The sequence below is a fragment of the Symphodus melops genome, assembly GCF_947650265.1.
Source record: "Symphodus melops genome assembly, chromosome: 22".
Lineage (NCBI taxonomy): Eukaryota > Metazoa > Chordata > Actinopteri > Labriformes > Labridae > Symphodus > Symphodus melops.
Window position 1 is genome coordinate 3,738,641 of NC_136712.1, and position 12,540 is coordinate 3,751,180.

Below are 12,540 nucleotides of genomic sequence, written 5' to 3' on the forward strand. Positions count from 1 at the left end.
TGGAAATTTCTTTGCTGCCCACAAGACTTTTCCACGATTGACCCAATCAGGGAATTTGTTTTTCTACACGGCTTGGAACAAATGAGGAATTGATAGACGGGTTTTCTTTCAGTTTCCAAAAAGAGAATCTGTTCTTAAATCTTACATATTTGCTATACTCTCTCGCTACAACCTGCAGAAACTGTCTACAATGGTACCTGTGCCTAGGAAGAGCACTTGGTAGTTGCCATCTGCAGCCATGACTTGGTCAACTGCTACTGATGTGTATTTGTAGTCAGCGTTGGTCCGAACCACAAGGGGCCTCCTCCCTACTGGGTAGATGGCGTTGAACATGACCGGATGGTTCCGTACAAAGGTCACCACATCGTCTGGGAACTCCTTTGTCGTCTGGATGTCAGGTGTGAAGGCTCCACCCGGACACTGGAGAAACAAAGAAGTGAAAGTGGGTAATCGACCTCTCCACATGCTGTGATCCAGTCGAATCGAGTCGGGAGATTCGATCCCCGAATAAAACAGGTGTTTCCTAACAGGGCTCTGTGTGCTAATTAGCTTCACGTTTGTCTGTTTTCTTATGTTAAAGGCAGACTCAAGTTAGCAGTGTAGTTTAAATATGTCACTGAAACAACAGATCAAACAAAGCTATCACTTCGTCACTTCAGTCATGCTTCTTTGAGTGCAGGTAGAAGGAGCACTGAGGGAATGCTACTTTCAAAATCAAGCTAGTTTTCCAAAAATCACCAACCCTGCAAAACATGCATTTATTCATGTTGTATTGTTTGGCTTTGGATATTTCAGATTAAATATTGTTGAACTACGTTGTCATTCCTTTTAAAACAATGGTTGCTACATATTTAACATCATTTATTAAATATTTAAAAGTGATTCACGCTGTACAAGTTGTTGTCTTCTTACTCATCTGGTGACATGAGATGTGTGAGACGGTAGTGTTGAAATAAATATTTCATTATAGCATTTCAAATCATGCTTTAAAAACAACATGTGAATGAATGAATGACCCAGACATGAACTCACAGTTCCAGGCCTTGGATAGGGGATGCGTCCCTGGAAAGCCACCCACTGAAAGTTTGGCCCGTCTCTGTGAGCGAAGGGTCCGTTGAAGACGGTGAGGATGTCAGCCATGTTGTACACACACACCGCAGAGCCTTTAAACACGGAGCTGAGGAAATGAGATGCATATTTCCAATGAAAGACAACAGAGACACACCTCGATCAAATATTCTGCACTCGTTTTCAGGATCTCTCTCTTATGTGCAAGTCATGCAATCCGCGTGAAACTGTTGCCTGCCTCTCCGGCGGGGAGTGCTCACCTATTTCCCCCCCTTCATTGATCTAATGTGGTTGGCTCAGTTATTTAAAACCCAAGTGCTTTACACATAAAGCAGCATTGTTCAAAGGGGGAACAGAAGCCGGAGGAAGGAACAGCGCTGAGATAGAAATAATACAGAGCTGAAGGACCTGGTGGACTTCTCTGTTTGATTTGGCTGAGTTCTTTGAGCCATGATCCACTGCTGCAGCCTCTCTATGATCCGGGGGTAACAAGTGGATTGAGGCCCTTGGGCAGCATGAGCCAGACTTAACCAGATGAACCATATTAAAGATCAGAATGGACGGATCAAGAGGCTATTCCTTTAAACCTTCTAGTTGATTCCACAAAATGATTGACTGATTGAATAACAGACGATTGAGAACAGCTTTATCCGTTTATTGACTTCGGTGTTTTCCAACCCCCAAGAGGTTTGGACATTTTGTGGCAAACTTTAAAATGTTGAACATCATGAGCATCTTTTTAAGAGTCCAATAAAATGTATGATGTCCAAAGAATAAAGGAAAACAGTTGACAATCTTATTTCTACCTTTGCCTGCATATTCCCTTTCTCTTGTTTGCAAACTGAGAAAAATGGCTCAAGTTCACCTTTCTGAAATGCAATAATAGAATTCTCTTGTACTGAAAACTCCCGCTGTGCACTATTACCTGTCTTGTAGCATCCATCCAACAACACATATCACATATCAATGCGTACTATAAATAAATCCTTTGCACTTTGTCGGCAAAATGAAGCACCGCTTCTTGAGATCAGAAGGAGAAAACATCAAAACAAAGGCCATGTATTTGATAGATCATCATCTGAAGAAGCTGTTCATTAACACGACACATGACACATCCCCCATGTAACAGGCTCTTTGACACGCACATCTCCTCCTGCTGAGTTCCAACGTAACCACTGAGGCTTGCAGGAATGTTACAGTTGGCTTTATCGCCGCGGGCCTTACCTTGTGGATGTGAAGACTCCGAACACCAACAGGCCCTTGGGCTGATCGGTTTCCAGCAAAAACATACTTTCTGTGGAAGGAAAAACACACATGTGCACACATAGACAAAGTTGAATACGTTCCTTGGAAACCCCTGTATGCCAGATCATCTCATCCTGCAGGTGAGATCGCCAAAAAGTGATGAATGCATGGAGGAAAAACTGCACATGTTGACAGATGGACACGTCTAATGGACAAAATGGGAAAGCTGTTCTCTAAAGCTTCACAGTGATGTTTGGAGTGTTCAAAGCTGGGGATAAGAAAGGGAATTATACAAGGTAACCAAAAGCGGCAGAAGAATTGTTTTGAAAACTGACAAAGACCGAAAGGCCTAATCCAGACAAAACACGAGAAGTTTCTTAGATGTTTATGGAGAAAGCAATCATTGGAAACCTTGGAACAAAAATAGTCCTCTTTCGGGAATTAGTATGGTCACTGGCTACATATTTGTTTTAAACTTGTTTCACAGATAAAAAACATTTAATGGAGCTTGGAAGTTGCTCAACAAACCAATTAAAATAACACAAAACCTCCACAGTGATTTTCCTGTTACAATGTTTAACTGACCCAGTTCGTCAAAGTGGGTTTCAGTTCCGTCTTCTTCAAGGACTGAACACACCATCCGGGCCTTGAGGAAAGTGGTCCACTTGTTTACAAGGCTTCGCTGTCCTCCAATGTCATTCTGAAAAAATAGGAAAAAAATGAGCAATTGCCACCAAGACCACCAAACTAGCTTTATATACAGGCCATTTACTGACACCAAGCCAAAGCCTGCTGATGGAATTTGGGAGAAAAGGACTCGGCTGGTGACGATAGGCGGGGAATGATGCAGGGTTTATGACCAATGCTGTAGCCAGTCAGCAGTGGGAGCTCTAAAGTTTTGGCCTCACTGCCGGACAGCTCTGTTGCTCGGTCCATCTTAATATACAGTCAGACAAAAACACTCACCGGACACACTCTGGCCACCATGGTGTGGATATTTTTAGTATTTCCACTGTTGTCCGTTAGCCTCTCGCGGAAGAAAAAGTACAATTTGGCGTCATTGGGGTCTGTTCCATCTGGTATCTGGTGTGCGTCAATGAAGATAGGCTCTGGATAGTGGAAAGTAATAAATACAGGTTTTTTATTTGGATCAACAACTAAACTGTAAAACACATTGTGCAAATGAATTTAATAATCAATCTTGAAAGATTGTTTGTGCTCTCACCACTGAGCCACTTAGAGTTGTGCTGGTCCGTCCGCACCGGGTTTCTCTTTGTCAGACTCCTGAAGATGGCAGCATCTGTTCCCATGAAGTCAATAAACATGCCTGAGAACAGCTCCTGATCTGGAAGAATGCACACACACACACACACACACACATATATGAAGATGCTCTAACATTATGATAAAAAAAAAAAACTACACGAAACACATGAAGGATATCGCCTTTGGATAAAACATGTTTGAAAAATTGGTTTGCTGCTAATAAAGGGCTTTGTGCTCAAGACCACCGGCTTCATGCTTTTTATCATTCCTTTAGTCTCGCCTCATCATTCATCAGTTCCAGACCATGTGTTTTGGAGGATTTGGGGTATGTGGCCTGTATCCAAGTTGGCTCGCTAAGCAGCGAGTGTCGACAGCACACAGACGGCCACCGAGAGTCCAAATTGTGACGATGACGGAGATGGAGCACAGATTTTTATCAACAACAGACACTACGTCTGATTGTCCTTTGAGTGCTGCATCTTTGCCTTTGACCTAAACTCTATTTGGCACAGTTCTCTCCTCCCTGCCCCTTCAGGTTATTCTACCCTCCCCCTCCGGCTCCCTACTGGGCATCACTGAAGGCGCTCCCTCGCTGGCAAAGCTGCTGCTGACACGGCCATGCTCAGGTGTCAGAAAGCAGAGCTGAGAGTGCCACAGTATGTGTTGCCTTTAGCGGTGTCAACGACAACCCAACACCGCTCTACCAATCAGACATCAAAGTAGTGAGAAAGAGGGAGAGGGGAGGATGTGACCAACATTCTCAAATCTTTTTTTTACGAAGAAATTAAAACTTTAGCCATACTTGTTGTTCATAGAATAAGAATAGAAACCTTTTGGTGTTTCATATTTACTGGATGGCAGGGCATGATTACTGTAAACGGACACTATTGTAAACTTTTTCCATTGACTTTTAATTTGCATAATAACTTGTTGTTGTAGACAGACACCAAATATTGGTTTATGGATACAACTAGTACCATTCCAAAACAACAAGTTCAGTTTTGCATACTTTGACCAGAATTTGACACTCAAGATGTGAAGTTAACATCCATGCCCTAAATATACATTATATTAAGCCTTCATATAATTTAAAAATTTAACTTTTTTTTAGAAGTGTTTCCTTTGAACAGTTGTCATCAAGTCAAGTAAGGTTTATTTAGAAAGCACAAACAAGTGTTTAACACAAGACTTCAAAATCGTCATCATTGGGAAATCAGCTGTGAGACCAACACTGTCCTTGTTTCTAATTCTAAACTTGGGTCTTTCTGTATTTTTACATTTGGGTCTCATGGGGATTGACTCGTTATTGGAGAAAGTTTCTAATCTAAGGAACCACAGTTTTAAACACTTGTGAGTCACTCCACCAGAGTTTGACATTTGGGTGGCTACTTGCTGGAGCACCAACAGGATTCACTTTCCTCTTTTTGGTAACATTTTCAATTATTTTAACAAGTTTTCATTGGTTTAAAAAAAAACGACACAAATCCTGAGGGTGGAGGTAGCAGACACCTACTGAGCATGACGGAGACCGTGTTCACTTGAGGGTTGAAGGAGCACCTCCCTTTCCCAGATTCGGTCCTTGAGTCAATGTGAAATACTTGTTCCTGGCAGAGAGAAAAGAGGAAGTCAGAGAATTTGTAGACAGTTTTATTTGAGAAGTTATTCCATCTTGTGGCAGAGGCCACAATAAAAAAAAAAAAAAAAAAAATCATACGGTGGCCCTGCTCATGTTTCCATCCCTTTTATTATGAAAGATCCTTAAAAACCAAGCTGGCCTGGTCGACATTTACTGGTCCATTTTGGGCGGTAAAAAGAATTTTCCATTAGGGAGGAAGAGACATTTCCCTGATAATATTCAAAATAGCCATCTGTCCATCTCAGGTAAAAGCGCTGCCATACTTTCCCTCTTTGTTGCAGATCGGATTTACAGTAGTCTGGGTAAATTATAGGGCTTCCTGTTCCATCCAAGTAAGAGCCGACCCATGGTGGTGATACAACTTTACTGAATGAGAGTGACATCAGCAGAGGAACATTTTCGAGGAAAAATGCGTCCGCTCGCCAAGAGATTCTGGAGGTGGACTGAATCCATCTGGAAGATTCTGTCCGTAATGTCTACACTGCAAAGAAATAGCAGCTTAACTCTTACTTTTATTGTCACTTTTAATCTCTAAAGTTTAATGTAAGTCAACTTTGATGTCAAACATTTTTAAGGTAATCAAACCCGCATTTTAAAGAAGTGTGAAATAGGATGCGTCGTAGTTCTTCTGTTCACACTTGCATTAAAATAGTTTACATATTGCACAAATCATTCAAGTTCAAAATGTCTGAAAAAGGGTAAGGAGTAATCCAACACTGACACTTTGGACTACATCCAATAGCAATACTGAACATTTATTTCACTTTTTAGAACACTACTCATCTAAGAAGTACAAAATCACTAACATAGGAACATAAGCTTTCATTTCCAGCAGTCTCATCAAGTTTCAAAGTTCAAAAGGTTCAGCCTTTTTGTTTCTCTTCACCAATTCTTTTTTCTTGAAAAACCAACGTTTGACCTCTAAAGCTGCAAACAGAGAAGTATAGCTCTCAAACCAAAAAACCCCCCAAATGACAAAAAGGCACCGCAGTGTGGAAAGTGCAGGGCTTTGAGTGCTCTCGCTCTGCCTATTAGTGCCTGGCAGCCGTCGATAGTCTGCGGCTGAATGTTATTCACCCAGCGAGCATTTTCCTCCTGGAGGGCTTTCCTGCTCTCACTTACAGATCTGTGTGGCCGGAGATGAGAGCGGCGCAATCAGCCCTCCGCTCCCGACACGAGAGCTGCATTTTCTCCCACTTATCCTCAGCATCTCCTCACATGTGGCATTCAGCCCTCAAACAAAGTTATGGAGACTCGAGCTATTGTTTTTTTCACTTGTAAATTCTTTTCAGATCAGTCAGAGTATTTGCTTTTGTTGGGAACAGTTTGATGCTGCAAATGAATCAAATCACAGGAAAGGTCAAACTGTGAGGTAACAATGTGCAGACCTTCTAATACTGTGCGAGTCTGAAAAAAATCTTCTGGTTGAAAAGTGCAGTCATTAAAATGTGTTTGATTCTGTTCTAAACCCCGAACAATAACATTTAATTTGCTTTTTAACATTAAGTAAGAGAAAAAAAATCTCAGTGAGGCCTTCGCATTGTTTAGTCTCCCTTTCATAAAATGTTTTTTGTTTACCAACTCTGGGTGGCAGCATTCCCACTGCTTTGATTTTATTGTACTTCAAGGGTAACAATCACAGCCAACTAGCACTTAAGGCATTTTAGGGAAAAACCACAGATGAGCAGAGTTTTTTTTACAGTCCAAATTAAGTAATAAACGTGTTTAACTTAATTAGGGTAAAGTAATGAGGATTTATTTTAAATATCACAGGCAGCACTGAATATTCAGCTTTTACTTCTAACTTTGAGCTTAACAAAATTCCCCATGACCAAATCCCCTTCACATTTTTCTTATTTTTAAATATTTTAGCCACATCGTGAGAATGAATAATAATTCGTGGATTACTTTTGCTTCTTGGTTACAGATGTGTCATTCGGCAGCTTCCAGAGTATTCTAAAAATATTCCACTGAACAACGAGAGTAAAGATCACTCCTCAACCATTTCAGAAATGTCTCTGTATAAACCACAAAGCCAGTGTCTGAAGAGTTTGTATAATGTCCTTAAGTGAATCTGTCAGCACGTGCCCACCTCCGGTCTGCGTCCCCGGTTGATGTACACACAGACGGGACTGTACGCTCCGCTGCCACACATGAACAGATGAGTTCTGTTGTACGGCTGCACCACTCGGATAAAGTTCCCACAGCCGTGCTGGAAAACAGAGATAAACAAAAAGGAAAGTGACACATTAATAGTTCAGTAGGTCAGGAAGGAAAAAAGAAAGACACCAATGTCACTCAGTTAAAACCAAATTAAATTGTAAATCTTATAGAGAGTGTTTACAGGTGCGTTTAATGAGATCAATGTTCTCACATAAGCTAATGCAGATTACACTTCACCATAATAAGTAATGAAAATATGAATGCAAACTGGAAACACCTCCTAACCCCCCACAGCACTTGCAAAATATATTACTGTTTTAGTATTTTATTTTTGTACCAATTATGACCCAATGCTCTGAGGCATAACAGAGGATACGGTCTATTTCCTGGTGTACAGCCAAAGTGAAAGGAGCTTGTTTATCTCTCCTGAAGTATCCTATTCCATATGAGGAGTAACTCAAACTTATCGCACTTGCTGTGCCGGTTATACAATCACTTGCTGCACAATTAAACGGTCCCTCAGCTCACAGGTCTGGTATTAAGGCCAGTGGAAAAAGAGCGTCACTGGTATATAGATGTGATGCATCTATATAGTCAGATTACTGATCCTCCTCCATCTCTTCTTTCACTTCGCAAACGGCAGCCTGAAAGCTCGGCTTATTGAGCCTTAGGGTGCAGAAAACAAGGAGAGAAAGGGAAGAAAAAGAAACGGGGAGGAGAGGAAGGACGTATCCAGGGAGCCGTCAAAAACTTGGCCATGGCTGCAGGAATGGCAGCTGCTGCAGATCACGCTCGGTGCACAGCTCCACTGAGAGATATCGACAAGAAAAAAACGACTTAAATTCATGGTAACACACCCATCTCTGTAATTTAGCCTTCTCCACTGTCTCTCCGACTTTGCTCTGACTTTCACCACCCAGTAATGTCCCAAACAACCACAAGGTCTTTGGCACGCAGCGGTGGCGAAAGCAGCTCAAATACATTTACAGTTGCTCCTGTAAGAAAGACCGCTCAAAGCAGAACCCCTGAAGTAAAAGTGAAAAGTGGGAGACAGATTTGTAAGACCATTAAATCTGATCATCCTCTCAATTCCTTATTGTTATCCATTTTGGTTAACACATAACGTGTTTAAAAAAATCATTAATGACAGCTAATGAAAGCTACTTAAGTGTTGTGATATGTTTTCCATCCAAGGCGAATAATTTCTCACGATGTCAGTCCATAGACGCGGAGCAACCGGAAGTCTGATGTTGAACTGGAAATTAGAAGATGTCCTCTGATTGTGAGGGTTTGGGGCTTGAAGGATTATGTTGTAATCAGCCCTGTTTGGTTTGTATTTCTTGTTCGGTGCCTCCTCGGGCAAATCACAATGTGCGGTCCTTCTCTGGAGCCGGGTTTCTCCGCAGACTTGATAGAAAAAAGGGAAAAAAGAGGAGCTCAATATATCTCCCACAAATGGCGAAAGTAACCAAAACAGAGGAACTGGATCTCTGACTCAAACGAGGAAACCCATAAAGAAAGAAAAAGAGACCAAATGAACTAAACTGTGGTTACAAAAAAAAAAACCCAAGGGAAGGAAAAAAGACAGAAGTGGAAAAACTACTCGAGACAGAAAGTGGAACTGAAATATTTTGAGGACAAACTGGCAAGCAAAAACGGGATGACATAAGGAAGAAAGACAGGGAAGTTGAGTGCATCCACACGGGGATTGATCACCCTCGTGGACGCCGCTCCGCATTTGGGCAGAGCTGTGACTCGGGAGACGGCTTCTTCTCGAGACATGCTGCACAAAACCCCGACTCAACGAGCACAGCTGCTGTCAGGGGGGATGGAAAGACGAGACAAAGAGAATGTCGGACAAAAACAAAAAGAAGTGATGGTCTTAGTATGGCTCTTAAGATATTAGGCTTATCAGTGTAAAACTTTCTGAAGGGTAACAAGTAAAAGTAATACAAAGACCCTCTTTTCCCCCGTGCTCAGCACTGCAGCATCTGTCGGCATCTCTGTGTGTGCTTATTCCAGAACAACCCAATTAGACAAGAACAGAGGCGGAGGAGGAATCAGTCCTCTGAGTCCTACTGTATGTCTTCATTAAATCTCCATCCCGCTAACAAGTGCTGCTCAGAATCAGGCCGGCTTGGTTATGAAATCCCAGAGTCAACGAGCTGTGTCCCATTTGCGAGCTTTGATTCTGGTTTGTTTTTCTACTCCCCCCCCCCCCGATCCGCCCACGCCTCTCTCCGGTCCTGTGACGATGCTGGGAGGATTCCGGGTCAGTCGGTGACCCTGGAGACAGACTCAGACCTGACACCAGTTTACAGACGGGAGAGGGAAATCCCAGGAGGTTGAACAGCTCCGGGATCTGGGAACAGCTGACAAAACCTTGAGTCCAGACCTTGACCATCATGATGAAAGATGAAAGGAAATGTTGGATGAACTGGTTTGCTTACAGGCCCAAACCCACTGAACGTGATAATTGACTGGCCTTATTTGGCACGTTTCCATTGATGCTACCATGGAGTTGTATAGGCACAAGATTGGAAGTGCTCACACAGAAGAACCAGCTGTTTTTAGGGACTGCAAAGTTGAATGGAAAAAAAAAAAAAAAAGGCTTGGGAAGAAAGGCCTCTCAATCCTGCACGGATTAGCAAGTAGCCCGTCTCAGTTGCAACCTACAGTATGTGTTTTAACCAGTTTCATTTTTCATTCTATAAGTGAAAGTTGGTCAATTCAACTAGATGAATTTATTAGTGTGGAGATAAGCCAGGGTTGTGAAAGACTTCTCCTACGTTAACCACCTATACTTTGTTGATGAAATATTTCTTGCCCTTCACTTACCAAACAGCAACATATTTGACCTGGGCACATCTCAAATACATTAAACTGCAGGTACTTTTGTAGACTTTCATCCTGCTGCTTTAAAGCGATCTGAGCTAGCTTTAGTAGTATCTCTATTATGTGTTTAGGTTGTACTCTAAAAGGCAGAAAAACTTCCATGATAATTGTTTTCAGGTTTAAGCGTTCTTACCGTCGGGTCCTTTCCGGCCATTTGGCATTCCTCTATCTTGCTCGTCGACGCAGGCCAGAACACCTGGTGGGAAAAACATCAGAGCGAACTGAGTGTTTAAATAAGTGGGACGTGAGCCCAGGAAGCGAGGAACAGATTGAGAGAGACATAACATATGCCCACGTTGAGCGTTGATCACATTTTGTTTACACACGAAAATCACAGGGAAAATTAGTGAAAAATCAACAAAAGGTAAACGTTGTAAAAGTTTCAGTTCGGTTAGAAGTGTTGGTAATTACATGCCAGCAACCATCAGAGGAAAATGTGTTTAATTCAAGCTTCGGAGTGGTGCTTGAAAGTCCAGCTCGCTGAATAAAATGGATGTAGTGCAGCATTCCCTGGGGAAACCTAAACGCTTTCCCATCTGTTTACGCACTTCATGCCTGTCAATTACACTGAAGATAACTCCTTCACTGCAGGCTCCAGCCTTTTTACGCCTCTTTCAAATAACCTGAAAATTGTTCTGATGGTTACAAATGTACTGTAATTTGCATATCATTGCACTGATTAGAATAAATACATCTCTAGCAGTTTTTTTTAAACGCAAAATACTGTTGAGTTTGTAATTTTTCCCCGCTTGTGAATGAAAAATAACTGTATTGTATTAGGACAAAATATTAATAACAAAGTTGTGATAATCATCTGCCAAACCTTCAGCGTGCCTTGAGTGATGTTGTTGATGTCCATGGAGAGGACATGATCTTTGCAGCCTACGTACATCCTGTCCTGGTCCTCGTCCATCTGCAGGATCCTGTAGTCCATCGGTTTGTCGGAAATACTGTAATGTTCAAAGGACGGGGAGGCCTGCAGGTCTGAGGGGGAAACAGAGAGCAAAAAAACATCCATAAAAAGATGCTCTCAACACTACGATGAGATGAGTCTTCTTCCTGTTGAACACAAGAGAAACGGCCACAAACACGCCCACATTAATCTCTTTTTGATAAAACGCAACTGATCTCCAAATTAGGTCTCTATAGGCAAGAGCCCACAAGTTTTAGAAGATGTGAAAGGAGAACTGTGTTTAGATATTTCCAAGCAGCTAGATTTAAGACCTTTACTTAAGAGGAAATCATATCGGTGCAAATATATTTTGATTACTTGATACAGAGTATCAAAAAAGGATCATTCTAGTATTAGAAGGAAAGCTGATATATCGTGTCGTACAGTGATAAGTGAAACCCAGAAATGTATATCCTAAATTCAAGCTTGTCTGGAATACCACTCCTATGAATAAAGAAAAAATGCAACATGTATCCATTTCTACTTGTGTGTGTGAAATCCAAATTACGTTTAGTTGGTTTTAGTTACAATGACAAATTGCATAAAGCTACAAGGAAAAGACAAAATTTAAAACATTGGATAAAAAAATCTGACAGAATTAAATGTTAAAATCTTAAAAGTAGCAGCTACAGTTTAAAAAACTGTTTGATTTTACACTTAATTGGCCCTTCATGTGCCATGCAGGGTGTACATAATTTACAACTGTAGATGATCATTATCATTATTGACTTACATGCTTAATAAATGATGAATTGTTTATAAAAATTGATTTTTTTTAATGCTAATTTCCAACTCACTTAACGTCCATCCAGTTACGGCTACATTGCACATTCTCAGGGGAGAAACAAGCCAAGGCTACGTTTATTTATAGAGCATCTTTCAGACGCCATGGCATTCAAAGTGATTGACATAGGAACGCATTTTTAACATTTCATAAAATAATATGATGCATGCGCATATAGGAAAAAGGCAAATTCTACAGGATGCATACACTGCTTACACAAAGAAGACGTGTGCATGATGAAATGCGCAAGTACATGTACATACACACAAGATGATACACACGTGTGACCATGCAGACATAAAAATACATAGACACATGAACCCATTCAAAAGTTTGTAAAAAACGATGAAAAGGTGGGGAAAACACATTAAGTCAAAAGAATTTTGACTTATTTGATTTAGGTTAAAATAAGTTTAATGAATAGTCATTGATTAAAAGTAAACAGTTAAAAGTTATTGGACATTTAAAAAAAAAAAAAAATCAGTAGCAAAGCATGACTACAGTGCACACCTCGGAGAAGAAACTTCCTAC

General features: G+C 41.1%; 1 protein-coding gene across 11 annotated transcripts in view; it reads right to left on the reverse strand.

Annotated features, from left to right (window-relative positions):
• The window catches only part of sema3c (sema domain, immunoglobulin domain (Ig), short basic domain, secreted, (semaphorin) 3C), a 52,879-nt gene that overhangs the window by 8,212 nt on the left and 32,127 nt on the right, over positions 1 to 12,540 (reverse strand). For all 11 annotated transcript variants that reach the window (XM_079335288.1, XM_079335289.1, XM_079335283.1 and 8 more), the window contains 10 exons: positions 11,097 to 11,257; positions 10,407 to 10,469; positions 7,308 to 7,427; positions 5,093 to 5,183; positions 3,539 to 3,658; positions 3,280 to 3,422; positions 2,899 to 3,013; positions 2,293 to 2,362; positions 1,033 to 1,177; positions 198 to 420 (listed from right to left, as the gene is read on the reverse strand). In XM_079335288.1, the coding sequence (XP_079191414.1) occupies positions 198 to 420; positions 1,033 to 1,177; positions 2,293 to 2,362; positions 2,899 to 3,013; positions 3,280 to 3,422; positions 3,539 to 3,658; positions 5,093 to 5,183; positions 7,308 to 7,427; positions 10,407 to 10,469; positions 11,097 to 11,257 (1,251 nt within the window). The remainder of the gene's footprint in view (positions 1 to 197; positions 421 to 1,032; positions 1,178 to 2,292; positions 2,363 to 2,898; positions 3,014 to 3,279; positions 3,423 to 3,538; positions 3,659 to 5,092; positions 5,184 to 7,307; positions 7,428 to 10,406; positions 10,470 to 11,096; positions 11,258 to 12,540) is intronic.